The 19,422-nt window shown below is 39.8% G+C and overlaps 1 protein-coding gene across 1 annotated transcript; it reads left to right on the top strand.

Annotated features, from left to right (window-relative positions):
• The first annotated feature begins 26 nt into the window (after positions 1-26).
• On the top strand, positions 27-17,563 carry LOC130169304 (DNA-binding protein RFX7-like). The gene is made up of 9 exons (XM_056375909.1): positions 27-187; positions 2,735-2,768; positions 6,275-6,360; positions 6,497-6,619; positions 8,114-8,230; positions 9,390-9,474; positions 9,635-9,848; positions 10,095-10,381; positions 11,351-17,563. Exons 1-9 carry the CDS (start codon positions 27-29, stop codon positions 14,591-14,593), a joined length of 4,350 nt encoding a protein of 1,449 aa, XP_056231884.1. The 3' UTR covers positions 14,594-17,563.
• Positions 17,564-19,422: the final 1,859 nt, after the last annotated feature.

A 19,422-nucleotide genomic window follows, 5' to 3' on the forward strand; every position in this document is an offset into this window, starting at 1 on the left:
GAGGTCCCGTCCGCAGGCCCGCCGTGATGGCCGAGGAGGACCCCCAGCAGCAACAGCAGCAGCAGCAGCAGCAGCAGCAACAGCAGCAGCAGGCAGACCGCGGGGCGGGGAGCCTGCCCGGCCTGCTCCCCGGGCTGCAGGGCGCCGAGGCCAGCGCTCTGCAGCTCAGGATCAAGAACTCCATCTGGTGAGGAGGTGTTCACGTACTACTGTGCACGCTCATCATCAGATACCAAACACACAGCTTTATCGTGTTTATAGTCTTATTATCTTAATCAAGCGTTATCATTGTTGTACACATTGTACATAAGTATTATCAGCAAGATGTACTTTCAATTTTTTATTATTATTATTATTATTATTATTATTTCATTGTTTTGTGGACAAAAATGCATTAATGCGCAAGTAGCATATTTGCTTATGCTGGAGGCAGATTTACTTGTATACTGTTAAATAGTTTTTTACAACAACATATATTTTATGCTGATCTTAAGTTTTATATATGTAAGTTAATTAATATAACTAACTGTAGCTGCTAGATAACATCAATTGAGTAAAGAGTACAATATGTCCTCATGAAATGAAGGGGATTAAAGTATAAAGTAGCAGAGAAGTGAAATTATACTCTAATAAAGTACATATAACTGAAAAAGTACTTAAGTGCAGTAGTTGAATAGATGTACTTTGTCACATCCTGTCACATGTGTTAACTAAATGTAATAGAGTACTTCTGCTTTTACTTAAGTAAAGGCAAAACATGACAGTAGTTCACCCCACTGTCCACCCCACACCCCACCCCCACCCCCACCTCTTTATTTCTTGCTTGTTTATTGATTGGTTAAAGACATTGTTACAGCAATAGCCTGTTTGTCCATCCATCTGATCAACCATCAACCACAACTGGCATGCTGAAAGCAACTGCTACATACAAAAACTACATCCTGTAGCAGTGAGTGAATTGACTTGACATAATTCATATTATATAGTGAACACTGTGTGAATGTTGACTGCTGCACTTTTGGTAACTCTTGCAAAACAAAATATGTGTCATGGCTGCAAATATTACTTTCATTATTAATTACTCTTGATTTTCTGTTCATTAACTAATAGTTTTAGCTCTACTTGATTTGGATTAAAAATAAACCGCACAGAATAACATAATTTTCCATAAAGTATGAAATTACCAGTTTCAAATAAGGAGGACTGGAACCGTGACTCTTCACTTTAAAAGAAATCTAAAACGCTGAATCAATACCTTCTGTCAATGTGAAATAGTTTAAGACATAAGGACTGCAAAAAGCCACATTCTGACCAAAAATATTTTTTGCGTTCTGAATGTGTATGAACTCATGTCATTTAAATATCAAATAGTCATTAAATGTCAAAAGGCCAGACTACCGGAAAGCACAACAGTTCAGAGTTTGAATGTCTGCAGGAAATACCCCAACAGAAATTATTGCAAAGCTTGTACCAGATTGTCAATAACATATCGGGATATTGAATGTCTGTCCCATTCCCTACATCTTTAAACTCTAAGAGGATTAGAGCATAAATATTGATGTTCACCTCAGTGACCTGCTAAGTGGTTCATGGTAGAATGAGAACGTCTTAGTCGGGGTCAGCAAGTTCATTTGCAGCCACACCGTCACCCTGTCTTCATATGAAGTGATGGTCTTTAGACAAGTCCCACTGCAAAGGCAGCTGTTCCTGCTGGACCTTATTGAAGCCTGAATTACATCTGGATATTTTACACAGTGGGATTTGTATTTCTTTTTCTCTGTTAAAAAATGGCCTCAGTTGTCATTCAGTGTACCTGCCAAATCTGCCTCACAAACAGCTTAATGAGGGCTTTTCAGCACTAGGAGATCCTTGGCCCCCTAGTAACAGTGAATTAAAGTGAACTGTTCCTGTCATGGCTTAGAGTCATCTCCTGATTCTGACCTGCCCAGTGTCACAGAGTAAGAGTCTTTAAATGTGACCTACCTTCTGTCTCACAGTCAAAAACAACCTGACCTGTCTACAGGAATTAGACCTGAAGAAGTTACTCATGCATCTGGTTTGACGCTTTGTTGTGTTGCACTGCTCTGAATCAACAAAGAGTCATCTAATGTTGTTTTTTCCAAATATGTGCTTTTGCATAGGACCTTGTAGTCTGTTTTATCATTTTATCGTCATAAGTGAATTTGCTGCGCACCTTTTGCCTGAACTTTGTACATGTACTTTATGTACTCACCTCCTTTCATTGTAGAATATACAGAAGGAAAGAGACTATGTTTGATATCAGGAATCACAAAAAACATTTGGGAACATTCTCAAAGGATAAATATATGTGATTTTAATCATCTTGCATTTCTTAAAATATAATGTGATAATGGCTAAAAGCAACAAGTTAAGTGTGAAAATCCACAGTTTCATTATATTATTCCTTTGAGATAAAATCCCAATAAGAAGGAACTGCTGTGTAGTCGATTTCGTTAGTGACTACAAATGAATTACTGTTCTCTGAATGATAAAAAGCTTTCTGTCTGAGACAATGTTACCACAGTGCCTGTCCCTCTCTTTTTACATATGACAACATGTGTTCCCGATGGTGGGATACATGACCTGAGAGATGCTGAAGGGAGGGTCGTCTCATACCAAACATTCCTCTGCTTTATAAATAAATACACTTTAGACTCAAGAGCTCATGTTACATCAGCTTCATACTAATTTATACTATGTCTCTGTTTTACAGCAAATCTGTTCAATCAAAAGTGGAAAACATCCTGGTGAGTATTTTTGACATGTTCTTAATCTACAGATTACATTTTTAATTAACCCGTTTTATTTTAATTTATTTATTTTACCTTGTATGTTAAAATTTTGTTTGTTATTTATTAGTGGTTCACACATGTAGAGCTTAAACACTGTTGTTTTCTGATGTGTTTATGTCTTTTCTGGCATAATCTAAAAGAAAAAGAAATTACAGCAAATCTGTCCACAGCAGCTTCATAGATCAACCTATAGAAAGCGCATCTGAAGCTAAAGTCACTTAACACTTTTTGTAGTAAAATTTGAAATAATGAAGGTTTATTATTTGTTATATTTGTAAAACTATACCCTAGCCTAGAAAAGTGATTTTTATGTGGTATGTCAGCTCTGCGTAAAGTCTGGCATGGACTGGCGAGTTTAGGGACAGAGACTCTTTGAATGGTGATAACAAGGGATTCACCTGTGACAGCAGACTCATGAAAAGGTTCATTACTCTTTCAGTAGACTGGCGTTATGTTTGTTTTCGCTATCAATGGAGTATGAATCAATATGTTGCACCTCCTAAAAGTCCTGAAAGCTCCTGTCCCTCGCTGACTGAGTGATCATATTTCCACAATTGATCAGCTGAATGTCACATGACTGAGTTTCACTTTCCCCATTGGCTGTTGCTCTTTCAAAATAATTTGGCACAAATAGGCTCTATTAGGGGGGTGTTTACAGCCTGCAATGTTGCCTAGTAGTGCATTTGTTTCTAGATTTAGAGACCTTTTTTCAAACAAGACTAGGTATAAACCTAGTATATGGCTGGACTGTGTATGGGTGCCAACCACTTGATTAGGGCTACACCTCTATTTGTAAATACACTTGGCGAAAACTGTTATGGATCCCAGACAGAGGGTCTGCGTTGTGTGGCAGACAAAATAAGAAAGGTATTCTTTCGCTTCTAACTTTCTCTCTCAGTGATCATTTTACAAGTAAATATAGCCGAAATGACAGCACAGTCTTTGTCTTTAATCTATTTATATGGTGATTTTGTCAGACGACGTTGTGGTTATACAATCAGGATTTTGGCATTGCAGAGCTGCAGCTTAGAAATGGCTTGGAAGTGAATGCTGGTTAACATGTAGTCTTAATGGGCCGTGTTTTAGTCACTATTTTAAACTTGTAACGTTGTCTGACAACTTGAACAGAAAAACATGTAAATGAGATCAGTTTTCTTGGATATCCGGCTGTGTTAAAATATTAGGGCACAAAGAGTAGGAGAGAGTCAGACCGATGAAGGGCTGAAACCGGTGGATGCAAATACAGTATGATTATTGAATTTTTTTTCCACAACAGATTTCAATTGTCCTCAATTTCGCACATTAACCATACATGGTCCAGCCATATACTAGGGTTTGACCTAGTGTTGTTAGAAAATAACATGTCCGGCTCCCCAGAGAGTGTGGCTGTTTTAGATGGCCCTGTACACTTTAATCACATCCTATTCATTCATTCATTCAATCTTTATTAAGGACACAGCTCATGGGGGTCCATAGGAGTCAGGAGTCTACTTCACAGTGTAAAAGCCTGCACAAATTAGCGTAAACTGTCGACCAACAGTAACTTACTTAGTTCAAAATCCATATTGCACTTGCGCCTGTACGCCTAACATTTAGGTCCAAGGTAAAATTAGTTAAAGGGGTAATGGAGTTCACTGTGCAGAGCTGATGACACTTTAACATACATTGACAGTTCAAGTCAGCAGAGCAGGAAGTGAGTCACACTGAAAAGGCCAAGTCTGTCCCCTGAATGATCCACAACAAGGATTTAGTCTAGTTTAAAAATGACAATACTTATTTTTGAGAATGATTATTTTATTATTTTATCGGTGTTCCGCGTGGCTGATGCTGTTTATTTTTGGAGGCCAGTTGAAAGGGGTGAATATGTCTGAGTGAAGGCATGTGTTGGCAGTGCGTGGATGTGTGTCTGTACGCTCATCGTGGAGCGAGTTCACCTTACAGGCTCTGCACTAGCCTGTCTGTCTCTGCGTGTCTGTCTGCAGCATTTTAGACTGTCTCATACACTGTCTCTGTATAGCTGTATGATGGCAGTATATTTATGCTTCTGTGCACTGCAAGGCTTAAAGTCAGAATGAAACTTTGTCCATGCTCCTCGCTCCTATCCCCGGTGCCTCACTGTGGGATGGTATGGTTACGGACTTATACCGAACGTTGCGTTTAGTCTGACGCCCAAAAACTTAAATTCTGGTTTTATCAGACCATCAACTTCTTCCAGCTGACATCAGAGTTTCTATGGCAAACACTAGCTGGGATGTCATGCAAGTGGCTCTCTCTAAAGCTGCAACTAGTGTAGCTCCTGCCCAGCAGTTGTATACACCATCTCTCAAATCTCATCCTCTGAAGCTTTCAACTCTTTCAGAGGTTTCTCAGTTTTTGAGGACAGGCTACTTGAGGCAGATTTCAGTTGTGCCACACTTATTCCTTTTCTTGGTGACAGATTTAAAAGAGTACTCTACGTAGCAGTGCAATTCTACGACATTATCAGACTCACGATAGACTGTTGATTGCAATTGATGCAGCAGAACTAGAGATATTGTTATTTTTGTTTGACATATTCCTCTTCCTTGTCAAAATCTGGTGCCTACTTTACCCACAATGCAACTCAACCACTAACAATTCAGTTGGGGATTCGGGCTAGCTAGTAGCAGCTAATGTAGTCTCGAGCCTCTGGCCTGCAGCAGAGATGAGTGGGATCAGAAGTCTGGTAACCTCACTTCTTTCTAACTCCACACCCTCAGATTTCTTTCATTCTCAGACTTTTAGTCTTCAGCCTGAGCAGACGCCAACTGCTTCCTCTGCAGCCAAAAAAGGCTCTATATGACTTTTTTCAAACAGTACTCATCAAACCTGAAGACAGACTCATTTGTAATGAACATGAAAACTTCCAGGGAGAGTGAATACTTCTGAGAGGCACTGTATACTGTATGTTCCCAAATTCACTCCTATAGGGTTAGAGTATCGCTTGGTGTTCAACACTTTTGTCTGCGGTAGAATTTAAACTGCTCGTGCTTCACACTATCATGTTTCTTTTCCCCTTTGAAGAGTGGTGTTAGAAGGGCTGAAGACAGTTTGTAGCTCAGGGCCACGTTGAGGACTAGGAGGACTAGTCAGTACACTCTACTAGCCTTGTCTCTGTGTGTGTAGTGTTGAATGAATGAATCGCCATTCAAAATCCATAACACGCAGGCATGATCTACTTTTGTTGTTCTTGAGCACGGCAATCTGGCCATAATGTGCATTAAATGTTGGACCTGTTTTTTGAGTTTGTCTTATTGATAACTTTTGCATATTTTTGTCACATTTGTACTAAGGACAGGCTAATCATGATTTACTACCTTACTGTTTAAGGCAGCGAAACCGTAAAAGTCGATTAGTTGATCAGTTTTTATGGTTTCTTTTTACTTCATGCAGATGGATTGGAAGGCCAAATATTAAAACTCCATTTTAATTTTTTTTTACAGCAAGATGTCGAGAAGTTCTCAGACATCGAAAAGCTCTACCTCTACCTTAAGTTGCCTTCTGGTCCCAACAGTAGCGCTGATAAAAGGTAAGGATACACCTGTTTTCTGATCAATCTTTGACAGTGTCACACATTACTATTTGCAGTTTTCTTAATAACAGTTCATTATGTGAGTTATGGAGAATGGCAAAATCATTTATCAGTGATGCATGTCTTTTCTCAGTGACCAGAGCGCCCTGTCGTCGAGCCGCACACAGCAGATGCATGCGTTCAGCTGGATCCGCAATCATTTAGAGGAATACCCAGAGACCTCTCTTCCCAAACAGGAGGTTTATGATGAATACAAGTAGGTCTTTTCTTTTGTTAAACACATGTACAATTTTCTGTCACTTCCATAACTAACCAATTTCAATCTGAAAATTAACTGTTCCACTGATATCAAATATTTATTTATTTGATTCTTTATCAGTGATGTTTTACTTAACAGCTACTACTGTACAAGTTTCTTTCTCCTATAAATTACTGCTGGCTAAAGCGTCAGTATAAATAGACGCTGCAGGCATGAGAATCACAGCAGCATGTGCTGGTAATATTAGAATGGAAAGTCTGAGACAGTCATTGAAATGCTCTGACAGTGTTATGTAACTGCCTTTTTAACTCTACCAGAACAGAAATACAGCGCCCTCCAGAAATATTGGCGCCTTTATGATAGACAGGTGAAAAGGCTTTAAAGAGACATTATGTGCTTCACTTCAAAAACAATAAAAACATTATATTTTGTGCAATGAATCACATTTGTCACAGTTGTTTTCAAATTTTATTACAATGCCCTCTGAAGTATTTCTAATTAAATTAGTTTGTTCCATTCAACAGATGATATCCACCTATTATGCATAGATAGACACACACTCTCACACACACACACACACACACACACACACACACACACACACACACACACACACACACACAAAGACATATATTTGAACACCTTGACATCATTCAGACAGCTGTGTGCTCTGAACCAGGGTAAATAAAGCCAAATAAAGCTCAACTGTACCTGATAAGTAAATGGCAAGAAATTGATCTTCTAGATGAATAGATGAAGACCAGTGTCAGTTAAGGGCACTTATGGTTTAGTTTGTATGGATCTCATTTTAGAAACGTGTCAAACTGTAAGTCACTATTACTACTCTACTGTTGCACTTCCACACAGTATATGTTTAAATGTATAATAATAACATTACATATTACACCTTTAAAAGTGCATTAAGTGAGTTTTTTGCCACTTGGACGCAGCTCATTAACAATAATTTGCCTATTTACTCAGCCAGCAGTTACAGAGCAACATTATTATTATTCATTTGGAGTCGTGTTTCTTGCCACCTTATGAATGTACGCCCAATATTCACTCTCTTTTAGCTCTGTAGCTTCTTCACTTTTGTCACCAGCTAGTTGCTATTTTTGCCTTCAGGTGCGGAACAGGAAGTGTACAGGGGGTTACTCAAAACAGCTGAAAACAACACTAATGCGAGCAGTGAGACTGAACCAAACGGTAAAGTTGTGGGCTATAACACCAAAACAACGAGCTGAAAGATGCTAAAATGCTATGCTGTGCAGAGTGAGGTATTTTTCTGACAGTTCGTCAAGTCATTTAAGCCACTGTTAATATAACAATATTTATTACAGCAGCTTTTTATCACCTCACATTCACCAGTGGTGCAAACATTAAAGGTTCAAGAACTAATGATTGAAGGCATAGACTGTGGTTTGGTTGAAAAGTGACATGTATTTTTTGTCCATTTTTAATTACATTTATTCTGTCTGTTATGTGTTTCAGGAGCTTCTGTGACAATCTTAATTACCACCCACTGAGTGCTGCAGACTTTGGAAAAATGATGAAAAATGTCTTCCCGAACATGAAGGCGCGTCGACTTGGCATGAGAGGAAAATCAAAATATCCTTTACTGGACTGGATTGTAACAGTCTGGCCTCTGTCTCTGGTCACAGACCATCTGCTGTTGCAGTTCATAAGCTCTCTAAATATAGATGTGAAATGAAATAAAGTCCCCCTCTGCCTCGGACGCAGAAGCATAATACAGAGACCTACAGGGAGTCACTGAGCTTGACCTTCATGACTCATTCATTATTTATTTATTAATTTTGTTTTGCTGATGACATCAAAGTGTTAAACTTGTTTTATTTTTGTGACCTTCAGTCGTTCAGGATAATGAAATTATCATTGTACATGGTGAGATTGCGACCCAGTAATATTATTGGTGGATATTTTTGTTTGCAAACTGCTGGTAGTGTCCAAGAAATCAAGGATTTATTCTCATGTACACAGTGTTTCCAGTATAAGCATTGTTTAAAAGAATCTATAAAAGTACCAGTTCAGTATCAACATATAACACACGTGCAAAATGTCAAAGTTGAGTGTTTGAATCAGCCCAAACACTGGATTATCACAGCATCATGAGAAATTATTTATTTAGTTGCCTTTCTATTCTCACCGAATCTCATGGAATAAAAGAGAAGATTTTGAGAATTTGTATCATACTGTATGTTAAAAGGTTTATGCGTCACTTTTACCAGTAAAAATTGGAGACTCACTGTAGTTACAAGTAAATGCAAATTTTAAAAGTGTAGTAAACATTACTACCTAGATTTAATAAGGAATTCTGATTCACAGTCGCAACAGCTCACGGCATTACATTGCAAAAAACATTGTGTTTGTTTTTACAGCCATTAACTCACATTAATGGTTTGGGGCTGTTGGTGCTGGTATTGTCAGTTTCAGTTCACACTTTTCACTACAAGGCCTGTCCTGACGTCATGTTTTTATTTGTTCCTATACATAGTGACTATTTTTGAAGAACCGGTGACAAAGCTTTAATCTATAAAAAAGCGTTACTATGTCATGATAGATACATATATGGCATCAGAATTTCGACCAACAGTCAAATCAGACACAGTTTTTCATTATTGATTTTTTCCATGGAAAATTGAACTGATAAATGTTACATGAACCAGGCATTCACCATGTTATACTATATATCGATATATCCATATGTTAATTTTGTGGAAACATGTTTTTTATCTTAACACCAGCTTACATATTGCTATAGCGGACTAAGGAAGAGACCCTTTGTTCACATGCCATCATTACCCACTCTGGATCTCCATAAAACAGGGGAAGGAGTAAGGACATTTACATCCTCCTTATTACTATTTCACAATAATCCCTGAATGTCTTTGTATTCTGACTCAATTTTTGTCAATGTCCTGTCATGCATTGTGTCATATATATATGTACATACATACATAACAATATATATAACAACATATGTAATGTGTATAGCTCCAGTGTGACGTCCTGGAGTCTCCGGGTCAGCTGAGCAGCATAAAGGAGGAGGTGCGATTTGCGGCCTGTGATCTGGTGTGTGAGTGGGCCCAAAAGGTGCTGAAACGGCAGTTTGACGCTGTGGAAGATTTGGCTCGTTTCCTAATCGACAGCCATTACATCAGCAACAAGTCTCTGGCAGCGCTCACCATTGTGACCGGCACAGCAGCAGGTAACACATGGTTTACATTGCCTCATGCTGCATGTGTAATAAAAGAAGTTAGTAAGGACATCTGGTGGCATTTGCCTGTTACTGCACTTAGTGCTTCTGTCTGGTGTCCATCGAAGTTGAGGTTAAACCAGATTAATTATGTGATTAAAGCTTATATACACATATCATCAGGGGTGGAAGTATTCACACCTCTACGTTCCTCTACGTCTACATCTAAATCTAATTCCTCCTGTATTGTTTCTCCAGATGTTAAGTCTCCACAGTCGTTGTCAGCATTCATGCCCACTGCTGAGGCTCACTCCTTCCAGCCTCACGTGACAACCTTGTCGTCACCTTCTGTCGATGCAAAGCAGCAGCTCCAGAGAAAGATCCAGAGAAAGCAACAACAACAGGAACAGAAGCTGCACTCTCCTTTACCTGGAGAGGGACAAACCAAGAGGGCAGATGACAGTGGGCCTTGTTGTAGCCCCACCTCTCCATCACCTCAGCCAGCCATAGGCATTGTGGTCGCTGCTGTCCCGAGCCCCATCACGGTGAGAAAACAGGGGTGTATTCCAGAAAGGGGGTTTAGTGAAAACTCTGAGTTACTTTACCCTGAGGTGAATAACTTTGTCCCCATCAGGTTACAGCTGAATAAATATATGCTGTTTTTGAAAAATAAATGTGCATTGTCACACATTAATCTTTCTGGCTCCACTGCATTAAAATGAAGGCTCTGCTTTTTATTTACCCGTTGCCATGGAAAATTCAGGGTTCAGGGTTAGGCTCAGAGATTGCTTTGTAATCGAACAATGCAGTTAATGATGTAAAGATGAGTAGAGTCTGACTGGTGCACTGTTTTTAAAATGAAAGCAGCCAATACATAAAATATAATCAAACTAATGCAAATTATGTTTAAATTTGCTAAAACTACTGCTAAAACAAACTACTGTGAAAAACAGTAGTAAGTAACAGCTCACAGAGTCAATGTATCATCCATTTATGGTCAACAAAACATAAGCAAAGGTAAATAAGACATGCAAACCCATTTGTTTACCACAATTTACATCACTAAGGCAGTTTTCATTTATTTACATATTTAGAAAACACACATTTATGTAGTGTATATAAAATCATAGCTTTTACTAATAAGTGAACCTGCTTAGAGAACAAAACACCATACAAGCAAAAAGAAAACGATGTTAAAATTTCAGATTTTTATGTGTGTAAATTGGATCCTTACATATTTCTAGTGCCTCTCACATGATGAAGGATGATGTTGCTGGAGGGTCCAGACTGTCCTGAAAATAACACATGGGCTGCCTTGTTGTTGGCCCTGTAGTGACAGTTTTATAAGCCTGACTTTAGAGGCAAAAACAGCTTTAGTTTCAGGTTTAGTCTCACCGATATATTAATGGCAACACACAGCAAACCATAATCTCCTTGTGGGTGTTAAGACTTACATTTAAATAAGACAGAGAATTCAGTTGTTCCACTTTCTGATTGACCTTCGCTCTCTTCAGGTACAGAGAAGCAGGCAGCTGATGTCCCCCAGTCCAGTGGGAACAATGGAGAGCAAAGTGCTGCCTTTTAACTTTCAAATGGTGACACAGCCAGTTCAGCCGGTGAAACAGAGCCCCAAAACCCTGCAAAATATTCTGGCCAGTCCCGTGGGAGAACGCACTGCTCGGCAGCGCTATGCTCAAATCCTACCCAAACCCTCTGCCACCACCGCTATCACTTTGCGCTCGCCCTCCACCATGATCATTGCCAACAGCCCTATTAAGACTGTAATGACTACATGTCATGTCAGCCCAGTCAGTTTGGTCAAGATGACAGCCATATCTCTGGCACCCAACAGCAGCAATACCACCACATCCCTTACAAACACAACTCTGCGGCCGGCATCTGCAGGTATCAGCAGTTCTGCAATCTCAGAAGACATCACCTCCAATCAAACCACAAGGAGTGCCTCCGCAGTCCCCATTCTGACCCCGGTAGCCAGGCCAGGGCAGACTACTGGCATTCATGGCATCGATGTTGAAATGGAAGTTGAAGCTATACATAAAAGCAGCCAAATGCAAAAACCTAGCAGTCTCAGATTGACTCAAGGAGCAATGGCAAATAGAACCGGAGGGGCTGTGCAGAGGGCTGCCAGTGTGCCCATACCTCAAACTAAAGGCTTCCTGGCTCTGGAGGAGACGATCTCTAAATGCAATAGAAAGTCCTCCTCAAGCACTAACACTGCCGCAGCAGTTGAAAGCAGCAATATGAGCGCTAATAATGCAAGCACTTTGCACTTAACTCCCTCCACTCAGAATACCAGCGCTGTTTCTTTACTGAGCACCAGCAGAGCACCTTCATTTGGGGAAACATCAACAAAGGAAGGTTTCTTGTCCACTAAGAGCCTCAGGAAACGCTCAGGCCTCAGCCCAGAGCTTTCGCCAGTCAAAAGGGTTTTTATGCCCCAGCAGCCAGTAGGGGGCACTGCTGGTCTTGGATATGGCATCAGAAACACAGTCAGTTATGTCCCCAGGTCAGGAGCTCCAACTAGACCTGAGAGTGCACCAGCAACCAGGGAGGTGGAAGTGAAAATGAACTCCGTCTTGTCCACTCAAGCCAATGCATTCTGCACTTCCTCTTTCAGAACCAGTGGCTTTTACTCTGTTGCCAAAACACAGAGCTCAATGCAAAGGAAAAACACTTCCACTGTTATGGAAACTAGCACTTCAGTCAGTCACGCATTAATACAGCAACAGCAGGGGCACACAATGACTAACATGCCAATCGTACCTTACAGCCCCAGCCTCCAGACACATTCAGGTGATGGTAGGAGTTCGAACTCAACCACCGGGAGCCTGGAAAGAGCTCAACAACAGACCTACACTCAGTCCAACCCTGCTGCTGAACCCATAGAGTTTTTGAGTCAAGCTTCATCATCCAGTCACCTCCCCATGCAGATGGATATGGACTACTTTACCTTTGATGATGATGTGACTCAGGACAGCATTGTGGAGGAGCTGGTGCAAATGGAGGAGCAGATGAAACTAAACAACCTGCAGGAGTTTGGAGACTGTGTCACACTGCAAGGCCAACCGGCTGTGGTGCCAGACAACATACTGTCCACCAATCAGACCATGACTGCTTTCTATCATGCTGCAAACAACAGCAGCAACTCGATCCAAACTCCAACCCCGACACCCACACCCACACCGACATCAGAGATGATGGGAGGAGCCCAATGCCTCACCGGAGAGAGCCCCTGCTCACGCATCACCTCCACCACCCCGGTGGACAGCGCACTGGGAAGCAGTCGTCACACCCCAGTTGGTACTCCACACTCCAGCTGCAGCAGCACTGTGCCTCCCAGTCCAGTGGAGTGCAGGAACCCATTTGCATTCACACCCATCAACTCCAGCATCACTGGCTTCCATGATGGCAGTACCGTCTCCAGCAGCCCCGTCAAGCCCATGCAGAGGCCGATGGCCACCCACCCAGACAAGACCAGGCTTGAGTGGATGAATAACAGTTACAGCAGCAGCAGCAGCGGGAGCTTAAACAAGTCAAACAGTGGAATGGGAATCCTCCCCAGCTATCAAGGCTTGATAGATGACCATTTTCAAAAACCTCACGCCTTCGCCGTCCCTCATCCACGGCACCATGACAGCAATTTTGGCCGCTTGACTCCCATCTCGCCTGTGCAGCAGCAGGTAGCTTGCATGTCTAACATGACCAAGCAGGAGGGCTTTGCTGTGCCTGCCCCTCTGGATAGCAAAACCAACAATGTACCTGCTACAAATTTTCGATGCCGCAGTGTAAGTCCAGCTGTGCATCAAAGGAATTTTAGCGGAAGCGCAGGAAACAGCGCCCTTCCCAATGTACTGCGTTCAGTAGTGTCTCCCTTTAACTCTCCTGTGACGCCTGAGGTGTTGAACATCTTTGCGAACAGCCAGACAAATCTCGGGGTGACCAGCATGGCTCAGCGGAGCCGTTCTGTGCCGCTCAACATAATGATGCAGACTGAGGTCCCGCCAACACCGGGCCAACAATGCAACAGCAAGAACATCAGCAGTGTCCTCCTCAGCAAGCTGGACGGGGACCACGATGATGCTTTGCGGGGTCTGGGCATCAATAATTTATCCTCCAGCTACACTGCACGTATGAACCTCACCCAGATCCTTGAGTCTGACCCCAGCCTCTCCTGCACTGACAGCCACCTCAGCCTGATGACCTCTGAGCCCACCAGCACATGCAAGATGCAGAGGCCGGATTACCTCATGGAAAATGCCATTAATGAACAAATGATTCTCTCTGCAAATGACAGCCAAGTACAATCAGCCTCTGGAGAGCATCAGCAGGCCCAGTCTATGTTGTTAACTTTGAACCCACAGCAGCAGCAAGAACAGTTACAGCAGCATCAGCAGCTGGATTTCAGCAGTACTGTCAAAGACCTCCTGACAGATAACAGCCTTGCTGCTGGCAGCCAGCTCATCGAACAGGTGTCGGAGCTGACTACAGGCGGGGCGGACTTCCCGTGTGAAATCAGAATGACATCAGAGCTCTCCAGTAGCATCAATGACCTTAATGCATTGGACACAAACCTTCTGTTTGACCCCAACCAGCAGCAAGGCCAATATCAAAATGCTACCCCGGAGGAGTTGGTGAATGATCCACTGTTTCAGCAAATTACCAGCGAGACGGCACATTCAGGTGGACTCGACTGGTTAGAAAGCAAAGATCATCCCACTGTTGGTTTGATGGGTTGAGAATGGAGCTTTTCAAAATTGTGTTGATCTTGTTAGTCTGTGGTTGCTGTTTGTTTTATTTATTTTCAGGCATTTACACTTTACAATGCAACACTGGACACATTGAGGTTTGTCCAGTTTAAGTGCCAGACTGAACTGCAAAGATGCTGCAACACTCTGATTAAAATGCTGGTCATTTCCCATTAATCAGAGACCATCCCCTCACATTGTTTAATTAAGTGCATTTCCAACAGGTAAACACAGGTTACTGTACAAAAGAAAAGAAGAAACCGAATCCTTAACCTGTCTTATTATATTGTGTTCGAGATTTCACTGAAGTGTCAGTGATTTAAAAAAAAAAAAAAAAAAAACAACAGAGCCACAAATTTCTAAAGAAATGTGGAAGTTAATGCGTCTTTTACGACATTTCTTAATATGATTGTATCTAAATCCAAGGCATTATCTAATTAAAGCATAAGGTACAAATGACAAAATATATTTGAGACATTTGCGTGCAATTATAGAGTCACTGAAAAAAATGGAATATCACATGCACCAAGTATGAAGTAACTTGCCATCTGTGCGAGTACAGTCATCTTTGTAGGAGCCTTAGGTGTCGGTCTGGTTTCAGTGCCTGTAGCTGGAGAAGATATTAACAACAAGACATGTTTAAAAGTATATATAGAAAATCTCATTTAGTGACACAAACACTGAATGTGAACCCATTTAATATAATCTCATGATGAGTTATCACTGATGAGTGATGATATGTTGAAGAGTTTGCTTGGAGCATATATTAGGACGTGGATGTATTAATAATGAGTGTTGTATCCATTTATCTAATCGTAAACGTAATAGTGGAATATATGAAGAGTATCTGTTAGAACTTTGGAAGTGTATCAGAGCCATAAAAGGAGGAGATATGATATGATATAATTGTCAGTTCCAAAGTGATCATAGTTCTGGTTATTAGCATATCCACATTCTTCAGGCTTTGAAAGACTTGTACATGATGTCAATAATAATGACTGGCCTCTGCTTTATTGCTATAAAACATAGTCTTGTTTAATCATAATTATAAAGCTCTAATGAATCCCTTTAATTTACATGCAAAATTAGCCTTTGTTAATTGTTTAATCCAAAGATATATTAAGAAATAACAGCCATACACTATATGAAAAAAAATCAGAAACAGATTCATGTCAAAGAAAAACAAGAGTTATCTTAGTGGTTCTGGCACTAAAAATAGCTTTAATTATGCATCTGTTTACATGCCATTTATACGGAAGTTGTGTCACACAGAGCATAATGAAGGGTTGTGTGATACCTTTTCATGTTGTAGAGCCACATACAACATGAATCAAACAAGCAGCGAAAGATGTAGGCTCAGCCACAAGAAAAAACGTTTACCTAAGAATAAAACTAGACTCATGCAATGGGGGGATTCCTGCACTTTTAAAGTATGAATCAATAAAAATTGATTGGAAGTTACAGGGGAAGGTTTTCATCTCAAAATAAAGTAGATGAAAGTGAAAGGAACGTAATAAACACTTAAACTCATCAAACTGCACTGACAATCTGTAATACTTGTTTTTCTTTACAACAATGCACTATGTTTCGTTTGGATGATTTTTTTAGGAGGAATTTTATTTTTTCGCCGCCTGTCCCGAGAAATGAATCAAAATGTATAACAGCTACTGATCAAATGTGAAAGTCTTTTACATGTTTTACACTGATGTTGAGCAGTGTGTAAAGAAGGGATGCGACCACTGGTTCAAAGGTGCTTCGGGGGGTTTTTGGTTTCTGAGCCTCATGTTCTTACCAAAGACTCACCTTTAAATATAACCTGCAATAACATGCACTAAGATCTTGAGTGTCTAATATAAATCTCCTGTGTGACATGTTGACAACAGTTATAACAAGCATATTTTGTCATATGAAGGCTAAAATGGAAAATGTTGCATTGGAAAAACATTTGTTTCTAAAAAAAAAAAATGAGTGCATCAGTACAACATTAAGGATTTCCCCATGTTTTTCTAAACCAAACAGGTACATCAAGTTTTTGTTGAGGCAAAAAAAACACTGTAATGTATTCATGAACAGTTTCTCTGTGTGTAGCATCAGGTCCCTGAGTGTACATTGTTGGTCACACTAACTTTATTTGTTGTACAGATCGTTGGTGTGGCCAGTTGTCCAGCGTGTTTTTGTTTCACGGTTATTTATGTAGTGTGTTGTTTGTACAGAAGGTATAACCTTGCAAACCATATAACCTTGTGTGTTCACAATAATCTGATTTGCACTGCTTTGTAGCATATATTTCAAGTGTCATAGCATATTACCATCTATCATATACAGTACTTCTTTTTTCAGCGGATGATTTGTCCAATATATGATGGTGAATAATAAGAAAATTTACCAAAACTCTCAAGATTCAGCTTGCTATGTAAAACCTTTCAGAACTGGATTTTGGCAGAAAATTATCATAGAAAAGATTTGCACAACTTTTAAAGAAGTAAATGAGACTATGCATGATTATATGCTGTAATATTAAGGTCATGATATCTTGCAAACGCAGTGTACTGAATCTTTGAGTGTGTTGATAAATTGACAGTTGTTTTATACCGATTACAGAACTTTTAACTTCTGTAAAAGCAGATTGTATCATTGTAATATATAATCTCATTTTGAGTCTAATTTAATATTGAGTATTCTGACCTTTCAAACCTTTCTTAACTGTGTGTCTGTGAAAACATTTGCATTTATTTTGTTAGCACTGATGTTTGTGTTTATGAAGACGTTACCCTTCCTCTTGTTATAAGTGGTGTAGAGCTGTAGAACGACCCTCACTGTAGTCCTGTTGCTGCGGTCAGTCTACAGGGGAGTTGTTTTGTTGGTTTTTTTGCATTTTAGCAAGTGATTTTATAAGAGGAAGTGCTTATTGATACTGATTTTTAAAGACTTTTTTAACACTAATAAACATTTTTAAGTACATCTGTATCCTGAAATTGGTTTTTCTTTAATATCTGCATGAAAGTAGAAGAATTCAAGAGAACAGGAAGCGGGACACCTGTCGAGGCAGAACTACACCTTTTTCATTCTTATTAGTTCAGGAAATTGGGTGACCTCACGTAACGCACTTTTTCACAGCAGACATTGTGACAAGTCACAGTAGGAAGAACTTTACATCCACACTTTTCCTCGTTTGGCAAACTGTAAATCCAAATGAAAACGTAATGCCATGCTTTAACACATAAATAGGTTAACAATCATCAAAAGAGATTCTTTAACCCCTACAAAGGAGTATTCCTATTGCTGCAGATAGTATTTCAACTGTCATCTGTAATTTGAGTTTTGAGTTTTGCCCATTAATAGTTGCAAGTCTGTGTGGTGAACTGTAATAACATGTAAACCTGTGCTTGTGGTATGGCAGTTAAAAAAACTTGAACTTTTTGTTTTCCATGCACCAGTGCAAAACACCAGCACCGCGCTCTGTCTGTGCAAAACCGACTGTTTGATTGATGACAGCCCAAAGTGCCTCTGCCCTTTTCTGACCAACTACTGTTTATGTTTCTTCAGACCTCCAGTGTTAGAGCCAGAAGTATGGCTGCACAAGATTAGTTACTGTAGCAGCTTGCCAGACGTGGTGAGACCATTAATAAGACTAGATTTCACTCTGCTGTTACTCTGAGGTAAACCTGGGTGTTTTTCAGTGGTGGAAAAAAAAACTTAGATCCTGTACAGCACTATTCGGTTGGTGTCTTACTCTAAACAAGCTGCAGACTGTGGTGAAATGTAACTTGTATGTACATTTACTCATTTAAATATTCTAGTAAAGTATCATTTTGGTACTTTAATTGAGTATTTTTGTTTTGTGCTACTTTATACTTCGAGATATATTGTACCTTTTACGCCACTGTATTTATCTGAAAGCTATAAAACTAAAATTTAAAATTAGTTCCACCACAAACAGCTAATAAATTCAGCTTGCTTCAATAATAATAATTAAATATTTTAACATATAACAATGTAACTGACAGAGGACATTCTATCCGAATCATTTTTGCTGATAATACTTTTGTACTTTTGTACAACTTTCCCTTTTATTTTTTACATTGTGGTATTACTACTTTTATTTAAGTAAATCATCTGGATACTTCTTCCACATGACACAGATGAGTATTGACTAGTGTATTCAGTAAAAGTGTAATGGTGCTTTCCCAGTAGTTTTCTAAAGTGGTGGAAAGTAACAAAGTACATTTACTCAAGTGCTGTACTTATGTAAGTTTTTGAGGCACTTGTACTTGAGTAGTCCCATTTTTTCTACTTTATATTTATACTCCACTGTGATTCAGATGTGAATACTGTAATATTTTTACTCCACTACATTTACATTACTGCTGTGGTGACTTGTTGCTTGGAAGATGGAAGATTTAATTTCAAACAAATTTTTAAAAATTAAGCCAGTTATTACACAAATAACAATATTAAACAAATCACACAAATATTAGAGAAAATTAAAAAAAAAAAAAAAATTAATAGAACTATGCAGCAAAACTTTTTCTTCTCCTTTCTAACCCAGTGACTCATCCTTAGATGTTTCATTGGGGACTAAAGGACTAAACAGTATTGTTTTTACTGATTATACCTTTGTTCCTATACTTAAGCAGGATTTTGAATGCAGGGCAGTTGTTGTAGTGGAGTACTTTTCCAGTACTTTTCCAGTACTTTCCCACCATTGGTTTTCCCCTGAGTTCCCCTAAAGCTGTAATGTCAGGGCGAGAGTAACAAGGAGGGAGGAGGGAGGAGGAAACAAGAGGAAGAGGAGGGGGAAGGAGGAGGAAGGAGGACGA

Source organism: Seriola aureovittata, chromosome 1, assembly GCF_021018895.1.
Source record: "Seriola aureovittata isolate HTS-2021-v1 ecotype China chromosome 1, ASM2101889v1, whole genome shotgun sequence".
Taxonomy (NCBI): domain Eukaryota; kingdom Metazoa; phylum Chordata; class Actinopteri; order Carangiformes; family Carangidae; genus Seriola; species Seriola aureovittata.